General features: G+C 38.3%; 1 protein-coding gene across 2 annotated transcripts; it reads right to left on the bottom strand.

Annotated features, from left to right (window-relative positions):
• Positions 1–779: 779 nt before the first annotated feature.
• Positions 780–21933, bottom strand: itgae.2 (integrin, alpha E, tandem duplicate 2). Of its 2 annotated transcripts, none has more exons than XM_079391516.1 (34): positions 21814–21933; positions 21553–21655; positions 21348–21427; positions 21169–21242; positions 17565–17676; positions 17407–17478; positions 17239–17307; positions 15299–15424; positions 14890–14946; positions 14630–14751; positions 14376–14527; positions 14097–14250; positions 13709–13853; positions 10888–10946; positions 10614–10734; positions 8968–9098; positions 8423–8560; positions 8125–8325; positions 5727–5854; positions 5401–5543; positions 5167–5312; positions 4855–4974; positions 4213–4283; positions 3967–4090; positions 3788–3874; positions 3619–3698; positions 3292–3372; positions 3110–3185; positions 2914–3018; positions 2790–2822; positions 2613–2693; positions 2446–2532; positions 2260–2370; positions 780–2022 (listed from the first exon to the last, which is right to left on the bottom strand). In XM_079391516.1, the coding sequence occupies exons 1-34, from the start codon at positions 21878–21880 to the stop codon at positions 1969–1971; spliced, it is 3510 nt and encodes a 1169-aa protein (XP_079247642.1). In that variant the 5' UTR covers positions 21881–21933; the 3' UTR covers positions 780–1968. The 2 variants fall into 2 exon arrangements, with proteins under 2 accessions (XP_079247642.1, XP_079247641.1); XM_079391515.1 differs by having other exon boundaries at positions 8125–8328; positions 21814–21925.
• Between the last annotated feature and the right edge of the window lie 934 nt (positions 21934–22867).

Below are 22867 nucleotides of genomic sequence, written 5' to 3'. Positions count from 1 at the left end.
GGGCCTATTTTATATATAGCCTATATATATATGTATGTGTGTGTGTATAAGATAGATAGATAGATAGATAGATAGATAGATAGATAGATAGATAGATAGATAGATAGATAGATAGATAGATAGATAGATAGATAGATAGATAGATAGATATTTATACCTATAGGTTTTTGTCTTTGTTTATAATTGTATTGTCATAATTGTTTGATTTATGCACTGTGTAGAGATTTTTGCATTAATTTTGACTTTCTTTTTTTGCGTAGAAGTCATTTAACTTGTAAAACAGTTTCATTTCATTTTAGATTTTATTTGGAGCATTTCATATTAAATTCTTATTAAATTATTTTCATATTAAATATTGAACTCATGTCCGTGGTAATACAGGAAATTTGTTTGCAAAATTTAGATATAAAAAGCGATACTTAAAACAAAAATCAGTACATAAAATTAAAGAACAATACATTAAACCTTTAAATAAAACTGGTTCAACCCTCGGTTCTACATGACCGAAAAAGACACGAGTCAGAATCAAGTACCAGACTTGTCCAGAAGAGTGGAGTCTGTCGACTCGAGAAACTCCCTGATAATTCATTTCGATTCGTGGAAGAATTGTTCAGGGGTGCGTTTCCCAAAAGCAACTATGGTCGCAAGTTACGTCGTTACCAATAGAGTTCAATGGGACTATTATGTGTGGAAATGTGATGGCTTTGACGTTGCATTTAGGTGCATAATCATTATTGCGTACTACGCAGTTTATAGAGAGAGTGAGAGAAAAAATCTTTGCTTGGTGGTCATTTATTTTCACATATCAAGCTGTTACATTCAGTAATCACACGCAAGACTAAACATAGCCAGACATGTGAGAGCTAGAGCATATCACTTGACCTCGTGTATATATGTGTGACTGTTTATGTAGACCATGTGGAAGTGATTGACCACTAGATAAAAGACTTTATTTCCAGTTTCAAAACAGTATGATGTCTCTTCTTTGTTCCTAGCCTAGGGAAGTTGGTTATATGATTGTTTGTTTTATAAAGAGTTTGAGCCCTTTTCAGCTCACCAGAACCACTAGTCAACTAGTTAAACATGACCTTGACCAGGCTGGGAAATCATCTTAAACCAGGCAAGAGAACTCACCTTCAAAATACCCCTTTTTTCATGCAAATTGTGACCCTGGACCACAAAATCAGTCATAAGGGTCAATTTTTCGAAATTGAGATTTAAACATAACCTGAAAGCTGAATAACTACACTTTCAATTGATGTTTGGTTTGTTAGGATAGGACAATATTTGGCCGAGACACAACTATTTGAAAATGTGGAATCTGAGGGTGCAAAAATCTAAATACTGAGAAAATTGCCTTTAAAGTTGTCCAAATGAAGTTCTTAGCAATGCATACTACTATTCAAAAATTAAGTTCTGATATATTTATAGTAGGAGATTTACTAAATATATTCATGGAACATTATATTTACTTAATGTCCTAATGATTTTTTGGCATAAAAGAAAAATCAATAATTTTGACCCATACAATGTAATTTTGGCTATTGCTATAAATATACCCCAGCGACTTAAGAATGGTTTTGTGCTCCAGGGTAACAATTGGTTTATAAATGGGGCTTGCCATTTGATTGCCATAGATGCTATACTGTAAATGATGGATCATAAAATCCATCAGAAAAATTATCTTTGACTTTTGGTTTTGATCTTGAGCAAATGACGTCCATGCAAGGAAATAACTGTTAGGCCCTTGATTGTGGGATATTTAGGATTTAGAAACACAGGTTTTGTCTTTCATTCTTTAATATTGTATATAGAGAAATACAATAAATCATTAAAAAGCTTCTTCTTAATGTTACACTGACAATAAAAACAAGACAATAACTTTCATCTTGCAAACAATATTTTTTTGGACACAAACTTAAGCAAGATATATGGTAATGTATGGTCTCTCCTGGGCTGTGCTGGTCTTCAGTTTGGACTCTGTGCTTGGTCCACTTTACGGCGGCGACGGAAAAAGCCACACTGAACATGAGATCACAGAGTCAGCATAGAACCTTACAACTCTCACTATTTCTTCTCTATGCACACATTTTAAGCATAAAATACTCAAATGGTCAACATTCACCAAAATTCACAGTAAACAATTGCAGGTTTCTGCAAGGAATACAATATCCCACAATGCAATTTGCTCGACTTGATCTTCCTTGTACCATCATTATCAGTGTAAGTGTGTAGACAGAGAGGAAGTGTTTGTTTTACCTTAATGAGAATGATAATGATGATGAAAAGGAGCAGAAAGCCGCCTATGGATCCTCCAATGATGGGACCTTTAGATGTAGTCACCTGCAGCTTTGTAATTATCACCTCCACCTGCATGGCATGATATCAGTAACTAACTAAATATATGATAACATGTTTGCATGCTTGAAAAGGACTGCAGCTCACCGGGATGGTCCTCAAAGTATCCTTCGCAGCATAGACGGTCTCATCAAAGCTGTATGTTCCTACGGCAGTAATCTTTTCTGATTTTTCCTATCATTTTGAAAAGATTATTGGATAAACAGTTAATTGATGCAAACGATTATCAGAATACCTGAACTATATTACTATACCTGAACATCATGTATCAAAACACTGGCATCAATTTTGATTTCCTGCAGCTTTGTCATGGCACATTTGATGACATAGGATCCCTACATGCACAAAAAAATAAAATGCATTTTATATTTAAACTACTTTTATTTAAATTTTTTTGAAAGCATGGTCATTGTGTCAGGGTAATATCTTACCTTCGCGTTAGTATTTTCTGAAAAAACACACTCCTAATATGAAAGGAGCAATAGATATTAGTTTGAAAGCTTTCCTGCTGTTTATTGTCAGTCTATGAACTAAATATTGCATTTCATGCGATACCTCACGTGGTGTGACACTAACGATATCCAAATCAGTTTTGAAGGTTTCCTTTGATATGGTAACATTTACACTGACTGTAGCGCCATACTTATTTTCACCTGTAAACTAAATCAGAATACAATATTTAATGTATAATATAAAAATAAAAACCATATTTAGCTCATTCTATTTTGAGATCAGATTTTTTATACTGTACCTGAAATGAAAAATGCATATTCTGAGTCTTTCCTTTCCCCCCCTCTTCAATACTGAGTCTGCTTGGATGGGCTGTGCTGTTGTTGAGAAACAAATAATTATAATAATATTCAAAAATATGCATAATATTACAAAATGAAGAGGTTTTGTGTGAAATACTTATCAGGTTGTTTGTTCACCTACCCAGTTAGCTGGATCGGTAGGGAATACTTCACAGTAAATGCATATATTTTAGAGTCCAGAATTTCAGAGCCATGATTCTGACTAAAACCAGAGAAAAATGTTTTAAAAATAAAAGTTTAAAGATTAAATTTGTATACACTGTAAAAATGTAAACTTATTTAATTAAATGATTATTGGAGCACATTTTACAAAAAGTACTATTTTACTTCAAAATTTCACATCTAATTAAATGCATCACTTGATGTTTTTCTGTAATTGTGAACTTTACTAGCAATTTCTGAGTATAAAACGTTTCTACACCAAATTTTGGAAATGCAGCTCTCAAACCTGGTTAGATTAGCAGTAATCTCAGAATTCTTCAAATCTGATTTGATGTCATTGGGCTGCCATGAGATGAAAAGGTTGATCTGGAAAAAAACAACCTTTTCATTACTGAAAATCAGGTGCAAATGAGATCAGATTTCTAAGGTTTCAAAGATGTGTGACTGATTCATACCTGTGCTCCTCTTCTGAAAACAGGGTGTTGAAGATTACACTGTATTTGATTGTCAGTCTTCACAGGACAGGTGGCACCTTCTATTTTCTGTAAGTGAGACACCAAACCAGGTTGTCATGTATTTGTCATTGTCAGGTTGCAGATGTAATTGGCTTTTGAAGATGCGGTCATGTTTTTACCTTTTGACTCAGTATGCTGGGGAAGGTCAAAGTCAGGGTGGTCATATAGGAAGAGTCTTCAGTGTTTGTAAGATTGAAAATGATACTCAAGCTTTGAGTTTCTCCGATTATAATCGAAGTTTCACTGAAATATGAATCATTTTAGTTACAAAAACACAGCACTATATTTTTACTTAAAAAAGATGTAGCTGGGCCCACAGAGGTCCCTTTTCAAATTAAAATAGAGTACATTTAATCAGTACATACCTAATTTTTGAATCAGATAATGTAATTTTTGGTTTACAATTTGTATCCTTGCAATCCTTTTCAAAGAAAATCTAAAAAAGACAAAAAGATGACAATTTTATGATATGATCATTTTAAATGTTATTACAGAAATTAAGCCATTTAATGAAAAATTTCACAATATGCATAATGACTACATGATAGATGAGATTTCTTTTTTTTTTACTAAATTTTATTCAGCAAGGATGCAGGAAATTGATCAAAAGTTACAGTAAAGAGATTTATAATACAAATGTTTGTATTTCAAATAAATGCTGAATTCTGAAAAAAAAGCATTATGGTTTCTCTACAATTATTAGAATGATTTCTGAAGGATCATGTGACACTGAAGACTGGAGTAATGATGCTGAAAATTCAGCTTTGTATCACACATTTTAAGATATATTCAAACAGAAAACAGTTATTTTAATATTGAATGTTAGTGTTTTTACTGTATTTTTGATCAAATGCAGCCTTGATGAGCATAAGACACTGCTTTTAAAGCATTTGAAGAATCTTTCTGGCCGCAAATGAAGTGAAGTAGTGAACAAATAGTAAAAGATAAATATGTTTACAAGTGCTTGAGAAATCTTTATGTCATGAATATGCTTAAAAATATTTTACCTCCTTTACAACCTCTGTTGGAGTAAATGCATCAAGGATTCGTTTAGGGGCTTCGTTTGTGGGTTGATCCAATGAAAAATTAAGCTTGATTTTAATAGGTGAAAAACAATCAAAACAGCCCTGAAAGGAAGACACAGTTCTTCTCAGTCAGCATCATATAGAAAGAGTCAACGCTCTCAAATTATTTTTATTATAAATCATTTGCTGTTTACTGAATGCTGTCAATTTTTCTTACAATTTGTACCGAGCATCTGTTCCTGTCACATGTTTTATTTTCTTAAAAACCAGACAAGTCAAACAGAGCCAACGTACCAAATATTTTAGTTTGATAGGAGGTGCACACTCTTCGTCTGGTGTCAAGGTGAAAGTGTTTTTATAAAGATCTCTGCTGTCAACAGTGAGGCGCTTTTGGTTTACTCCAGAATCAAAGGCAATTTGGTACTTAATAGGAAGTTGAACTTAAAATGACAAAGTGAATATGGTTAAAATAATCATAAGGATTGTTTTAGATCAAAAATACTGACTGAACTGAAAGAGAATACTTACTTTGAAGCTTTTCATTAATCACTTTAAAGCATATGTGGTACATTATGTCAAGCTTGCTGGATATTTCGATCATCTGTTGATTGAGAGGAATGACATCTGGAGTAATTGTCATATCTGGTTTGATAACAATAACAGGGATAGTCCTGTAAAAAAAAAAAAAAAAAAAAAAAAAGTTTAGACATTAAACAACATCTGAGAAGGCTCCACCATCCACTAATGAAACAGAAAGTACACTGTATAATACACTGTACAAGTATAATATTAAAATTACAAAATTAAAAATAGTTTGTCACTTTGAACAATATAACAATATATTTTTTACTCACTCGAAAAGAAACACTCCCCCTTGACTTCCAACAGCGATGGAGGCCTTATTTGATGCAGTAGCAGGTGCACCACTTACTGACTGACCAAAGTGCACAAGTTTCATTCTAAAATCTGAGGGAGAAATTTTCTAGGGAGGAAATAGCAAATTACATTAAAATACTTCAAATGACACAGAGATGAAAAGACTACCTTTAAAGCAACCATCCTTCATGTCTCATTTATTTTTAGAATAAAAGTGACAATGAGCTCCATTTTGTGTCTCTCGAAGAAACAGGGTCATAACTGTCATAAAGAAAGAGATGTTTTTTTGCATCGTCTTGATTTTCTCCATCAAGTGTTCATGTAGAGACTCCAACTGAATCAGTCTTTTTTTTTTTATAATTTGTGCTACGGTAGGATTTTTTTAAATTAAGCTTTTATTATTTTATTTGTATTAATTTGATTAAAATAATTAATATAAAACACTCTTCTAATAATTATCTGCATCATTTTGTCAACATAATCCATGAGGAAAAATACAAGACTCAGATAATGTCCAAAAATAGAAAAACAATAATAATACAAAATAATAACTTTAGATTATAATTAAAACATTATAAAATTTATATATATATATACACACACACACACACTCTCACTGGTCACTTTATTAGGTACACCTTGCTAGTCCTGGGTTGGACCCCTTTTGACTTCAGAACTGCCTTAATTCTTTGTGGCATAGATTCAACAAGGTGTTGGAAACATTCCTCAGAGATTTTGGTCCATATTGACATGATAGCATCATGCAGCTGCTGCAGATTTCTTGGCTGCGCATCCATGATGCGAATCTCCCGTTCCACCACATCCCAAAGGTGCTCTATTGGATTGAGATCTGGTGACTGTGGAGGCCATTTGAGTAAAGTGAACTCATTGTCATGTTCAAGAAACCAGTCTGAGATGATTTGAGCTTTGTGACATGGTGCATTATCCTGCTGGAAGTAGCCATCAGAAGATGGACACACTGTAGTCATAAAGGGATGGACATGGTCAGCAACAATACTCAGGTAGGCTGTGGCGTTTAAACGATGCTCAATTGGTACTAATGGGCCCAAAGTGTGCCAAGAAAATATCACCCACACCATTACACCACCACCACCAGCCTGAACCGTTGAGACAAGGCAGGATGGATCCATGCTTTCATGTTCTTTATGCCAAATTCTGACCCTATCATCTGAATGTTGCAGCAGAAATCGAGACTCATCAGACCAGGCAACGTTTTTCCAATCTTCTATTGTCCAATTTTGGTGAAGCTGTGCGAATTGTAGCCTCCGTTTCCTGTTCTTAGCTGACAGGAGCGGCACCCGGTGTGGTCTTCTGCTGCTGTAGCCCATCTGCTTCAGGGTTCGACGTGTTGTGCGTTCAGAGATGGTATTCTGCATACCTTGGTTGTAACGAGTGGTTATTTGAGTTACTGTTGCCTTTCTATCATCTCTAACCATTCTGCCCATTCTCCTCTGACCTCTGACATCAACAAGGCATTTTCATCCACACAACTGCCGCTCACTGGATATTTTCTCTTTTTCGAACCATTCTCTGTAAACCCTAGAGATGGTTGTGCGTGAAAATCCCAGTAGATCAGCAGCTTTTGAAATACTCAGACCGGCCCGTCTGGCATCAACAACCATTCCACGTTCAAAGTCACTTAAATCCCCTTTCTTCCCCATTCTGATGCTCGGTTTGAACTTCAGCAAGTCGTCTTCACAACATCTAGATGCCTAAATGCACTGAGTTGCTGCCATGTGATTGGCTGATTTGCAATTTGTGTTACCAAGCAATTGAACAGGTGTACCTAATAAAGTGGCCGGTGTGTGTGTGTGTGTGTATGTATATGTATATGTATATATATATGTATATATATATATTTTTTTTGAATATATTTTAATTAGTGCTGTCAAATGATTAATCGCATCCAAAATAAAAGTTTTTGTTCACATAATATATGTGTGTGTACTGTGTATATTTATTATGTATTTATAAATACACATACATTATATATTTTGAAAATATTTACATGCATTTATATGCATATAATTATATTCATATAATTTATATTATATATGAATATTTTTATTATATAAACATAACACTTTTTTCTTAAATATATACATGCATGTGTATGCATTTATATATACATAATAAATATAAACTACACACACATAAATGTTTACACACAAAAACAAAAACTTATTTTGGATGCAATTAATCGCGATTAATCGTTTGACAGCGATCATTTTAATGTATACAAAATAGAATATTATATATATCACAATACATTTCAAATAATAAAATATAATGTAAACACTCCAACAAAGATATATTAAAAAGCTCAAAGAGTAAGGAATATATGCTGAAACGCACTTGTGAAAAGTTAAGTCCATGATTGAATCCATTGTAAATGTAAATGCTTCCAGAGGAATCTGTTTCTAGAGGAGCACCAACTGCTACATCATTGAATTTGTTCCCATCAATATCTCCAATAGAGGCAATGGCTGCACCAAACCTGGCGAAGGTCTGTCCTTCATCACCCTTCAGCTCCCAGGACACACTCTCAAGCCTGTCCTGCTTTGGGATGATTAAAAATGACCTCATGAGATACAAATCATTTTAAACCACTGTCCACATTTATCCAACAGCTGAAAGGAGAGTATGATCTTACCTGATTCAGTTTGTACACTAGCACTTTGCCTTCTTCACCATTTAGATGGAAATGTGGTGCTCCAACTAATAGATAATCTGTGTATCCATCTTTATCAATGTCCAAGGCACAAAGAACTGATCCAAAATAAGATCCAACCTATGATAATTATACAGTACTTCATTATTATCGTACATCATATCATATAATTAAGAAACAAATGCATAAACTGGGGCTTGTAGTAATAAAGGTTTTAAATGAATGTTTTTAAAAAGGGACATTTTAAACGTATTGTCTTGTATTGTTTAAAAACATTGTTTTAGAGGTTTTAAAAGTTCATACTGACGTTTTATTTTAATTAAATATGTAACATTTACTATGAATTCATATGTATACCATTTAAAGATTACTCAGTTAATTTTAGTGGAAACTGGTCAGCAAAAATGGTCTGGTCTTAAAAAGACTGAAATATGTTTTATTTATTTATTTATTTGTTTATTTTGAGTGCCCAAAACTTAAAACAAACAGTCTGGTGTGTTAATATCAATAGTTTTAACTACATATACCTGATCTCCCTGGAGCACATACTTTTCAGAGCCATCAAAAATAAATACTCCACCAGTCAAGTTATACCGTGGTGCACCAGAGATGTAGAGTGTTTTACTGGGTTTTACTTTAGCAGAAGTGACACTGTAACCTGTGATCGAGAAGGAGATTAAACAAACAAGAACCTGAGATGACTTTCATGTATCCAGGTGTACAATATACTGTATATACACTGAACAAAATTATAAATGCAACACTTTTGTTTTTGCCCCCATTTTTCATGAGCTGAACTCAAAGATCTAAGACTTTTTCTATGTCCACAAAAGGTCTATTTCTCTCAAATATTGTTCACAAATCTGTCTAAATCTGTGTTAGTGAGCACCTCCTTTGCCAAGATAATCCATCCACCTCACAGGTGTGGCATATCAAGATGCTGATTAGACAGCATGATTATTGCACAGGTGTGCCTTAGGCTGGCCACAACAAAAGGCCACTCTAAAATGTGCAGTTTTATCACACAGTACAATGCCACAGCTGTCACAAGTTTTGAGGGAGCATGCAATTGGCATGCTGACTGCAGGAATGTCCACCAGAGCTGTTGCCCGTGAATTAAATGTTAATTTCTCTACCATAAGCCATCTCCAAAGGCATTTCAGAGAATTTGGCAGTACATCCAACCGGCCTCACAACCTTTGACCACGTGTAACCACACCAGCCCAGGACCTCCACATCCAGCATCTTCACCTCCAAGATCGTCTGAGACCAGCCACCCGGACAGCTGCTGCAACAATCGGTTTGCATAACCAAAGAATTTCTGCACAAACTGTCAGAAACCATCTCAGGGAAGCTCATCTGCATGCTCGTCATCCTCATCGGGGTCTCGACCTGAATGCAGTTCGTCATCGTAACCGACTTGAGTGGGCAAATGCTCACATTCGATGGCGTCTGGCACTTTGGAGAGGTGTTCTCTTCACGGATGAATCCTGGTTTTCACTGTACAGGGCAGATGGCAGACAGCGTGTATGGCGTCATGTGGGTGAGAGGTTTGCTGATGTCAACGTTGTTGATCGAGTGGCCCATGGTGGTGGTGGGGTTATGGTATGGGCAGGCGTATGTTATGGACAATGAACACAGGTGCATTTTATTGATGGCATTTTGAATGCACAGAGATACCGTGACGAGATCCTGAGGCCCATTGTTGTGCCATTCATCCACAACCATCACCTCATGTTGCAGCATGATAATGCACGTCCCCATGTTGCAAGGATCTGTACACAATTCCTGGAAGCTGAAAACATCCCAGTTCTTGCATGGCCAGCATACTCACCGGACAGTCACCCATTAAGCATGTTTGGGATGCTCTGGATCAGCGTATACGACAGCGTGTTCCAGTTCCTGCCAATATCCAGCAACTTCGCACAGCCATTGAAGAGCTCCGTTTACAAGAACAACCTGATCAGATGTGTTGCACTGCATGAGGCAAATGGCGGTCACACCAGATACTGATTGGCTTTCGGTACAGTAAAACTGCACATTTTAGAGTGGCCTTTTATTGTGGCCAGCCTAATGCACACCTGTGTGATAATCATGCTGTCTAATCAGCATCTTGATATATATATATATATATATATATACTGCTTTCACAACATTTCCAACTATCACTTACCTAAATAGGAATATTTGGGTCCATTATTTGAGTCATTCAAGAATTTCACGGTTTTATCAGATTGCAAAATGACTCCACCACTCCAGGCATAGGCTCCAACTGCTCCAAAAAGAACAGAATTCTAAACAGAAAACAAAAACAAATTAATGTTATTAGTATATCAATTAATCATCTTGGTAAAAGTGGTTTCAAACATCCACACATTCTCAATAGTGTTTAATACAAAGATTAGTTTCTTAAATAAAAGGTATCAGAAACTAAAAATCCTACTTACGTCCTGCATGAGATGGGAGCTGAATCCAGCTTCAGCGAGCTGGAAAATAAATCCAGTGCCTGAGACACAAAGTGGTCAGATAATTGCATGAAACTTATTTCACATTAATAATATCCTTCATATTCAGTTAAAAAAAGAGTCTAAAGTAAATTTTTAGGATATTCACTGTCCTCTTGCACACTCCAGACAGATGGTCAGTTTCTGCATTGGTGGTGGGAATTTTTCAGTGACTCATTAGTTATTCATTAGTTACTCATTAGTTATATTGATAAACCTGTAGATGGTAACAACTGAATTTGTCTTTACAAGGGAGTCATTGATCATTATTCAACCGATTCATTAAAATATATTTGGGAACTAAACAATTGGCTCTTTATAGGGGAGTCACTGAAACATTCACTTAACCGATTCCTTCAAGTATACCTTGATTTTCTCCATCAAGAAGTTTATGTAGAGATTACAACTGAATCCGTCTTTAAAAAAAAAAAGAAATCTGCTATAATCTGATTTTATTATTTTATTTCTTATTAATTTATTTAAATAATTAATATAAAACATTCTTCTAATAATTATCTGCATCATTTTGTCTACATGATCCATGAGGAAAAATAAGGAAGTCACTGAAATATTTACTTCAAGTACATCGATTTATCCACAAAAAACCACCTACATGTGTTGATTGGAGATACAAAGCTTGATTTGACTATTTCTTTGTTTAGAACAATGTTTGTTCGTGGAAAATTAGACAAAGTAGCTGACAATATTGTATTTAAAATGTTATACTCAATATTTACTTTTTTTCACTTAACTACAATGACAATCAGAAACTTGTGATTGTCTGCAAGTCTTAAATGAAAATTCTGTCATTAATTACTCACCCTCATATCGTTCCAAACCCGTAAGACCTTTGGAATACAAATTATTTTTATTTCCTTTGTGCACAAAAAAGTCTTATTGTGTCTTTTGTTTCCCCTCCTCTCGTCCCCATATTTGGTTAGTTCCTGTTCCTGTCCCCTTTTAGGTTAATTAGTTTATTAGTCTCCAGCCATGTGTCATTAATTATCTAGTTTTCCCCAGCGTTTATAAGTCCTCTGCTTCCCTGCCTCTGTGTCCGGTCTTAATTGTCATTTTAAGTTTGTCCTTCCGTGTCTCCAGTGTTCCCAGTGTTTGGATAAATAAAGTCTATGTTTTGAAAAGTTCCTCGCCTCCTCGTTCCCTGGTTCCTACAAAATGTGACAGAAGACCGGATCTTTAACATGGAGACGAGCCACGACCCACTCACCTACGAGCTCCCTCGACAGAGATGTCCTCGTGACACTGTTCCGGCTCAGGATCACCTACCACTGGCCAACGGAACTCCCAGACACCACCAACCTCGATTGGAAGGAGGGAGAGTCTGGAGAGTCTCCGATCCCGAGCTGGAATCCCATGGGTCGCTCCGCAGTCAAGCCCGCCGCCGCCCGCGGCTCTTCCAAACCCGCCGTCCACAGGGAATTCAACGCTGCCGTCCGCGGCTCTCCCAAGCCCGCCGTCTGCGGGGAATTCTACGCCGCTGTCCGTGGCTCTCCCAAGCCCGCCGTCCGTGGGGAAAGTAACGCCGCCGTCTACGGTTCTCCCAAACCCGTTGTCCGTGGGGAAAGCAACGCTGCCGTCCGCGGCTCTCCCAAGCCTGCCGGCAGTGAGTATGGCAAGCCCGCCGGCAGTTAGTATGGCAAGCCCACCGGCGGTTCGTATGGCAAGCCTGCCGGTCACTGCTCACTCAAGCCCAGTGCCAGTCCCTCGAAAGCGCTATGCCGTGCCTGCGCCTCCAGACAGCACCCTCCAGTGCCCGCCTCTCCAGGGCCAGTCCCTCAAGTGTCCGCTTCTCCCGAGTGCCCCCAAGTGCCAGGTCCTCAAGAACGCCAGCCCGATCAAGCCCCTACTTCCCCCAAGGAAATTTTTTTTGGGGGGGTAGTAGGGCTCCTGCCGTAGAGGCGGGGGCTGGGGTCGCGGCCTCGGAGGCGGTCCTATCATGGCCTCCCGAGTCCCTGGACCCGCCATGGGTCCTGGAAAGGGGCGCCGCCCTGGAGGCCGTCTGTTATGTCTCCTGGTCCCTGGAGGCCTCCAGAACGCCCCCCCCCCTCCCCGTTAGATGTTGAAAAGCGCAAGACGCGCCTTCCGGGAGAAGGGGAGTAAATGTTAGTCCTGTCTTCTTGTTTCCCTTCCTCTCATGCCCATATTTGGTTAGTTCCTGTTCCTGTCCCCATTTAGGTTCATTAGTTTATTGGTCTCCAGCCGTGTGTCATTAATTATCTAGTTTTCCCCAGCATTTATAAGTCCTCTGCTTCCCTGCCTCGGTGTCTGGTCTTAATCGTCAATCTGAGTTTGTCCCTCCGTGTCTCCAGCGTTCCCAGTGTTTGGATAAAGTCTGTTTTGAAAAGTTCCTCACCTCCTTGTTCCCTGGCTCCAACGTGTTGTGACAATAACATTACGGTTGAACCACTGATGTTACATGGACTATTTTAACATTATCCTTCCTACCTTTCTGGGTCTTGAACATTTCAGTTGCGTTGCTGTCTATGCAGGGGCAGAAAGCCCTCGGATTTCATCAAAAATATCTTAATTTGTGTTCTGAAGATGAATGAAGGTCTTATGGGTTTGGAACGACATGAGGGTGAGTAATTAATGACAGAATTTTCACTTTTGAGTGAACTATCTCTTTAAATTGACAGTGGCTGTTTATCTAGGCTACAGCTCATCCGATCAGATTTTTAGCATGGGGAACTATCCACAAAACTGCCTTTCTATTCTATTGTGTAATGTTTGATGCAAACTTTCTTACCTTCAATATCTGTTAAATTTTGTTGCAGTGAGGACTGAATGTCTTCTAATGCGGCATAACTGGAAACCTTGTAAAACTTATCAGGATCTGCTATTTGTGTCATCTCCTCTATTGCTTCAGAATTTGACAGAATGCCTTCACCAACCTAAAGATAGCACGATGTTATTGCAAGTGCTTGGGTTACATGATTTATTCTGTTAAACCATGAACAAAAATTATCATTAAGTAAAAACTGTAATATAGCTGATATAAGTGTTTTAGTAGGACTGGTGAACCAGAACAGATAATCAATTAAATATGTTCCAAAATATGATGTAAAAAACCTTTAAAAAAAATTTATTTGTGATTTATTATCTAAAATCTATCTAAAAGTAAACAGGACACTTACTCCTATGGAATAGCGAATGACATCTTTCATTTGAGGCATGTTCAAAACATCAGTAAGATTCATTGGGTCTCCCAAAATCTTCCCGTCAGATAATACAATTATTATTTTTGTGGAGTTCTTTTTTGATCCATTCTCAGGGATGAAGATATCTGTGCTGTAAACAACCAGTAAAACCACTGAAACCATGACATTAACGTATCACCATCAAAAGTGCTGCATTTCAACCAAACACTTAAGGTGTAAAATGTCTAGTATTTCACATAAAATCTGTAAACTCACAGGACATGATGGATGGCTGAGGCTGTCTTTGTGATCTTGAAAATTTGCTTTATATCTTTGACCTTTTGCAAGGCTCTGGCACTCTCCTTATTGTCCAGTAGTGAGAGCTCTGTCCTGATCTCGTCACCATATTGCACTACTGCAAAGTCACACTGAAGAGAGATTTTTTTTTAAACAAATATAATACACCTTTTAAATTGTACTTAAAAATGGCTATACATGTATCTAATTAAAAAGCTTTAGTTTATACTTGCATTAAAACATGTGTTCCAAACATTGAACATGACATTGTAGATGAATTCTTTGGCTCTCTGAAAGTCATCAGGTTGAATGCTACCAGAGCCGTCCAGCACAAAAGCAATCTCTGTCCCAGCATCTATAAAACATGATCTAAAACATCAGTATAGAAATAATGGTTTCTTTGGAGACAATGATCTACGCATCTTTAGTACAACACCATTAGTATGAAATAATACATGCTGATTTATTTCAAAGGCTGAACAAAGATTAGTACCATCATCCTCATCTGGGTCACTATCCAACTCGGCGTCTCTTCTCATCCTCCGTTTAACTTGTAGATATTGACAAAGAAAATGATCAATCAGATTCCTTAAATGAGTCCCACTAAGGCAACAGTTTATTCCAATTTCAGATGTACTCTCCAATATCTCTATATTTTAATGCACTATGTGGTTTTAAGTCCTCTCTTTTCAGTTCAATTCTTATGAAAAGGTTTTTAATGAAGTGAGGCCATATTTAGATAAACTAATTTTTTATCAAAGTTTTGTTTGTAGCTTATATCTTATGCTTTATTTATTATGATAAGAATTGTTTATTTATTTACCTTTTTCTATTTTCTCTTGTCTCTCGCCATGGATATAGTCATGGTAGGTGGTATGATTTTAAATTATAAACAAACTAACCTTCATCGATCCTTCCACCTCGATAGTGATTGTTGTTGTTGTTGTTGTTGCTGTTGGGTTTTTCATTTTCCAGTTGGTTTGTAGCAGGAGACAGAGGTGCAGATCTTGATGGCAGTGGCACATTCACTGTGACAGAAGTAAATTTCAAGCCTTTGTTATCTTCATTCAATACTTGTTAGTTATAATACGTATAAATGTTTTACTCAAGTGTTAGTTCTGTATTAAGGAAGACTAGAGGTTTTTTTTTACTTAAAGCTGCAGTATGTAAGTTTTATCTCTTAGTCTCCATCTCTGTTTGAAAACCTGCAATTGCGGTTACTTGCGGAATTATCTTTATTACATGGGTTGTGCACCGGCAGAACTCCAGCGTGGATGAAACTAATGTTTTGAGGAGTATGTGTGACTGTCAGGTACTGCACTGGTGTACTTCTGAATCACAGATTCTAGACTACATCTTGGAATTATTGACCAAAATAAGAATTTTCTCCGGATATTGTCATCTGAACAGTAAGAAACAAGTCTGCCAAGTTTGTTCTGACCAAATGAGGAAAAAAGCATTACAATAAATCGTGCTACCAGTGGTTTTTAAATCTAACGATCGTTTTGCTCATATCACATCAAACCGTGCAAATTATTATTATTTTTATAATTTGCTCTCAAATTGTTAATGTTAACAACATCAGCATTGCGTGACTATGTGTATATAGTGTGTATTACCGTATATTTCAATTTCTGTACAGTCTAATCTCTATAATTGTCATACCATTAGAATGTCATATTAAGAAATTCTTTTAACCCAAAAAGCAAATTATTCTTCCTTCGAACTGGTTCTCTTTAAAATGCAAATCCTGTGTCATCCCAGGCTATGTGTAATCAGATGGACATATAAAACTGAAATATAATTTAATTACAGTCACGTGTCAGGCCCGTAGACAGCCTAGTGGAAGGGGGGTTCTTGTTTTCACAAAGTGGACCTTTTTCAGTTCCCATCCATTTTGTATTTAGTTATGAGGTACGAATACTTCATTTTGGTATCTTGTCATGCACCAATATGTGCTGGATTTGGTATTTTGTTTTTGATCACGAGCGTTTGTAGGATTTGAAAACATCCAGGGCTGCAGCCAAAAGGGGGATCTGGGGGCATGCCCACCAGGGAGAAAAGTTTATACATTTTAAAGTTAAATTCAGTAATCTGGAGCACTTTGAGAGTTAAAAAATAAGAGCTCCAACCCATTTTCAGTGTGTGCAAATTGAACAAACAAATAAAGCAGATGACAATCGAAAAAGGGTCTAGAACTGCCCCTGGTCAGAATGTACGGTGTTCTTCCTTGACCCATGCTACACCCCTCCCGTTCTGGGCCAATTTCAACCTCTGGGCCCTATGCAGTCTGTCTTCCAAAACACAAATATCAACAAATATCAAGGAAGGAATTTGAACTATTTAGGCCTATAGTATCTACAGGATTTTTAAAATCTAATTTAAGGCATTTGTTACTTTTCTGCAGAAATAAAATTAATATGTATGAGCGGGATAGAGCAATGTCTAGTAATATTTTAAACCAATATCATGATTTACAACTCAGATACAGGTTTTCACAAAAAAAAAAGTCTTCTAAAATGATAAACATCACATTTCAGCCTTTAAACCATTTTTTCACATTTACAGTTCTGCATGTTTTCTGAGTAAAATCATGGGTGGATTTTTTAATTGATCTGAACAAAAAGAACAAACAGGCTTATTGCAAATGCACATCATAGACTACTTTATCACAGTCTGCGTGTCGTCACATCCGGCTCCGATTAGTAGCGTAAAGGAATTTCCACCTGCTTGACATTGACATTGACTGATATCGATAATTATAAATGACTAGTTTTAGGCATCTGTTAGTTTTACATTCAAATCTTTGACATTTATTTGAAAGGAAAAACAAGATTAGTACCATCATAATCCTTATCTTTAACTTTTGTGTCACTGTCTGGTTGGGTGTCTCTTCTCATCCTCCGTTGATCTTGTAAATATTGATCAAAATGTAAATTAGCAATCAGATTCTTTAAAAGAGTCAAACTGAGACAACACTTTATTACATTTTTTTCTCATGTGAGCTCACCTTGACCAGTTCTTCCACCTTGATAATGATTGTTATTGTTGTTGGTGTTGTTGTTATTGTTGATGTTGATGACTGAGAAGAAAGAGATTTTGAAAGGTAAGGGTTAGGATTTTATCTTTCTCAATCCGAAATACTATTATGAAATCGTCTAATCGTACCTAATGCAACAGGATTCAGTTTTTCAATGACTCTTCCAGAGGGATTCATTAGTTTGCAATCTCCGTTAAAATCCTCATTTGCTGACTTCTTTACACGAACTTGATTACACATCTTAGGAGAAAAAAAATACACAAATCTAAATATTTCTTTTTTTTTCATCACTGTAAAAAATGATCGTGATTTTAACGGTAAAAAACTGTGAAAAGGCTACGGTAAAAACCTGTTACATGGTTAACGGAAAGTTCCTGTAAAATTTACAGGTAAACTGACGTTCCCAGAATTCCCTGCGTTCCATTTCAAATTCTGTTTGAATTTGATGTTTTTTCTTTGAAATAACTATGTTTCTTCTTAGTTTTTTCTTATCAGTTATGTTTATTAGGGTTGTATGTTACATCTAATGTTGTTAAATTAATGTTTATAGCATATTTCAGTTTAAGGAGTCTCACCATGATGGTGTTTAGTGCTTGTGTGAATGACACTGTGCACCTTCTTTATATGCTAGAACTTGAGATAGGCTTTGGCTCATCATGTGACTTTCTCATCATCACCTGCATTTGGTGGTTATCAGTGTATTTCAAAGGAACAAAACAGATTTCAGTTCTTTAACAGGTTGGTATATTAAGATTATATCAATTTAAGAAATTACAGTATTTAACTGTAAATTTAAGTTAAAACTGTAAAACCTAAAACGTTGCTACCGTGTTTTTTACGGTAGAATTCTGGCAACCACAGCTGCCTGTTTTTTACTGTAAATTTGACAGATTTTTTTTACAGTGCTGTCACGTATCCTGTGGGTGTGCCCTGGTTGGCCACCAGATGTCACTGTCTTGTCTGAGCACATGGGTTTGTGTTGTGATTGTTCCATGTGTTCCCCCGGTTGATTGTTTGACCCCGCCCTCCTTGTTATTCCCTAATTGTCTCAGCGTGTACACCTGGTGCTTCCTCGTTTGTCTCCTTTAAATGATCCTGGTGTTTGCAGTCCTGTTCGGCCACGTTGTCATATGTTCTTGGTGCAGTAAGTCATGTCTGTTTTCTAGTCCTCGTTTTTGCATTGCTCTGTCAGTCTGTTTTTCCCCTCGGGGTAATTTATGTTTCTGTTTTGTTTGTTTTTATAATTAAAACCACCATTTCCCTGCACTTGAGTTCTCGCTTCATTTGCACTGCACGTATCATGACAGAACGTGGCCGACTACAGAGAACTCAGCGGGGAATGGATTCATACCATCCTCCAGCCCCTAACGGGAGGAACCCCCTCTGCCAACGCATCCTCCAGGTCAGGAAGCTGAACGCCATCCGTCAGAGGGGCACTGAGGTGAGGATGTTTGCCTGGACGTTCTGTGAGGCAGCAGAGGGTTTGGGCTATAATGATGTGGCTCTCAAGGACTTTTTTAATAGAGCCCTTGAGGAACCCCTCGACGTGTGGAGGATGGGGGAGCTGGACCACCTGTCGTTTGATGAGTTTGTGGAGTTTCTGGCGTGTTCCTCTACGGGAGTGGCTTGTGTGCCGCGGGCGGTGCCCGCTCACAGCGCTCCCGAGGCGGCGGTGCCCGCTCACAGCGCTCCCGAGGCGGCGGTGCCCGTTCTCAATCCCCTAGTGGTGGCCGAGGATGCCGCAGCGGCGCCCCGCTCCCGGAGACGGAGGAAGAGGCGGAGGAAGGCCTTCTCCGTCCCACAAGGCCAGGAGGCTACCCAGGAGCTCACTGCTGGCCAGGAGGTCGTGCCAGAGCCACCCAAGCGCCTCGCCCTGCCGGCGCCACCCAAGCGCCTCGCCCTGCCGGCGCCACCCAAGCGCCTCGCCCTGCCGGCGCCACCCAAGCGCCTCGCCCTGCCGGCGCCACCCAAGCGCCTCGCCCTGCCGGCGCCACCCAAGCGCCTCGCCCTGCCGGCGCCACCCAAGCGCCTCGCCCTGCCGGCGCCACCCAAGCGCCTCGCCCTGTCGGCGCCACCCAAGCGCCTCGCCCTGCCGGCGCCACCCAGACTTCTTGGCCTGCCGGCGCCACCCAAGCGCCTTGCCCTGCCGGCGCCACCCAGACTCCTTGCCCTGCCGGCGCCACCCGAGCTCCTCGCCTTGCCGGCTCTACCCGAACGTCTCGCCCTGCAGGCTCCACTCGAGCTCCTTACCCTGCCAGAGACCGTTCCTGAACTCACTGTCTGCCCTGTCACGGCCACAGAGACCGTTCCTGAGCTCACTGCCTGCCCTGTCACGGCCACAGAGGCCGTTTCTGAACTGACTGTCTGCCCTGTCACGGCCACAGAGGCCGTTCTTAAAGTCACTGCCTGGCTTGTCCCTCCGGCCCCACCCTGGCCGTGCGCTGGGGTTCCTGTTGGGCCGGAAACCCCCTGGTCCGTCCCTCCGGATCCGTCCTGGTCTCCTGCTCGGCCTTGGTCTGCGGGCCCCCTGCCTCTGCACGGGCCTGGCCCACCATCCCTCCCCCTGATCTGTCTCTTGCCCACCTCCCTTCTTGACATTTTTGTATTTTCATTTTTCATGTTTTTGTGTGTTCTTAGTGTTGCAGGTGGAGCATCTGGGAGCTGCTCCTTTGTTGGGGGGTAGTGTCACGTATCCTGTGGGTGTGCCCTGGTTGGCCACCAGATGTCACTGTCTTGTCTGAGCACATGGGTTTGTGTTGTGATTGTTCCATGTGTTCCCCCGGTTGATTGTTTGACCCCGCCCTCCTTGTTATTCCCTAATTGTCTCAGCGTGTACACCTGGTGCTTCCTCGTTTGTCTCCTTTAAATGATCCTGGTGTTTGCAGTCCTGTTCGGCCACGTTGTCATATGTTCTTGGTGCAGTAAGTCATGTCTGTTTTCTAGTCCTCGTTTTTGCATTGCTCTGTCAGTCTGTTTTCCCCCTCGGGGTAATTTATGTTTCTGTTTTGTTTCTTTTATAATTAAACCACCATTTCCCTGCACTTGAGTTCTCGCTTCATTTCTCTGCACGTATCATGACAAGTGCATCTTTCACAAAAGTAATTTCCTTTCATATTCAACTATCATTTTCATTCCAACAAAACAAACAAATGTTAATCTCTTATTTTAATGAGAATTTGTAGCAGATTTTAACTCCTAGAGACACAATAAATCTGATTTAGGGGAGATTGTTTGAAAAAAAAAAAAACAAGTTTTCACTGAGGAAGTGCTGTCACTATGGTTTTGATTGACATCACAGTTGTGACTCACAGTGCTGATGACTTCCCCCTGATAGTCACATCATTCTGAACAATTTCCAAATGTCCCAATGAATAAAACAAATACAGTTCCCCAAGAAAAACTGTTATATTCTTACATTTCTAGCTCTACACACTATTTTCCCACCATTTTCCAGCTCTCTAAAAGATTTATTTCCTGTTCTCTGAAGAAGAACTGATATATTTCTGTCTGTCACACATGTAAAACGGAAACCAGTCTGTGGTTTTACTGTGAAAATGGTGTGCGACAGACCCAAAACCTTGTGCAAACTACATCTGATTATAAACAGTTTTCTTCTTGTTTGGTATATAGCTTTGTGCTCAAACCAACCTTTTGTAAGTATAATCAGGTTGCCAAATGAAACAATTGCTGGCCATATCTGACATCCTCGTATTTAAGGATCTTTATACATACCATAACATGTTGTTCCTCTTCTGATGTCAGGGTAGTTACTGATGCTACTGGCCTCAGGCCTTTAGGTTTTTCAACTTTAAAAGAGATATTAACGTAATAAAACTTTTAGAGTGAAAAAGTAATCGTGTCAATCAGTGAGGACATTATGAAACTAACAAATTATGAAAAGACAAATGTACCTTTAGAATTTACTTCAACACATTCATCGTTTAAAGTACACCTGAAAAGTGCTCCATTTTTTGGGGAAGGAACAAAAACTCTAGAAGAGGACAAATTAAGAAAATTTTACTGAAATAGGTCAATAAATATTCTTAATGATGATGTTAAAAAAATTGACTTCAAAAATAAATATATAGCTAGAATGAACTCTAATAAATGACCAACCCATCTGTTGATTGAATAATGGTTTGACCAAAGACTGGATCATCTTTTCTGAAATGCTTCACAGGAGTTATCTGAATGTTGAACCCCGTCACACTCCATATGACTGTAACATACAAAAAAATTCAGACCACATACTTTTATTTCATAGGGATTAAGTAATAAGATTAATGATGTTTTAATAATATTGTTTCTGCTTTTGCCCAGACATTTCCAGATTCAAATAAAGAAGAGTTTAAAACATATAATATAAACATTACATACCAATCATAAATAGCAGTCCTCTGTACATTTTATGAATTTGATAAACTCCACGCTTTAAAAAAAACATCGGCACAGTGGAGCAGAATGCAGCTCGTTGTGGTCTTCAAAAAAAACAAAGTAGAACAGCACACAGTCACTGCAGACTGTTAAACCCGCCCACACTTCAAACACATGACTTTTTCTCTAAAGTGAAGTTAAATTTAAAACGATTTACTTGTTATTCAAAATGTTACAATTATTTTTATTGTTAAAGCTGTATGACCTTGGAAATAATGTTAAGTATCAAAACAAGTGTTACTGTAAACCATAGTAACTGCAGTTACAGTTAAACATGACACTGCAGTCGCAGTCAGAATTATAAGGTATAATGTCAGTGTTCCGTTTTTAAAGTGGTTACAATAGACATTGTCTACTCAAAGGAAACTCTGTGGTTGACTGGTTCTCATGGTGTGGCTCTTATAAAGAGCTGAAAATAAAGTAGTTGACGAAGGCTATTGGCTATATATTCTGACTGGAATGTAGTCACTAAAATCAAATGAATCTGAAATTCAGTTTTTAAAGAAAACTATGTATTTTCTAATTAGAAAACTGACCACTGAAGTGGCCCTTTTATTTAACAAATCTGGTCATTTTAGTAAAATGAGTGAGATGTCCATTAATTAATTATCATCACTGGCATACAGGTATTCACTAGTTTTGCAAAAGGGCTTGTGTCTAACCATCTCAGACTACGCTGATATCATCACAGGATGTGGTGAGCATGGAAACCTGCAACTCTCAACTGAAAAGTAAACCAATCTACCCTCAGCCCTCATTTTTCAAATAGATCTCAAATGATCTTCTTTATCACCTGTCTCTCTTGAATATCTGATATAACAGTCTGACAGCACTGTCTGGGACTTTTCACTGTTTGTCACTCCACTTGTCTGCGTTTGCATGTGTATGGTAGACTGTCAGTGGCTGTTTCTGAAGGCTTTTACAGGGATGCAGCCTATATCAAACCAGTTGTTATCACAGAATAAACCCATTGTAAACAGCAAGCAGTACAATATTA

This window comes from Barbus barbus (genome assembly GCF_936440315.1).
Source record: "Barbus barbus genome assembly, chromosome: 34".
In the NCBI taxonomy this organism is placed as follows: Eukaryota; Metazoa; Chordata; class Actinopteri; order Cypriniformes; family Cyprinidae; genus Barbus; species Barbus barbus.
The sequence above is the reverse complement of the archived record's forward strand: the minus strand, read 5'-3'. Positions and strand labels throughout refer to the sequence as shown.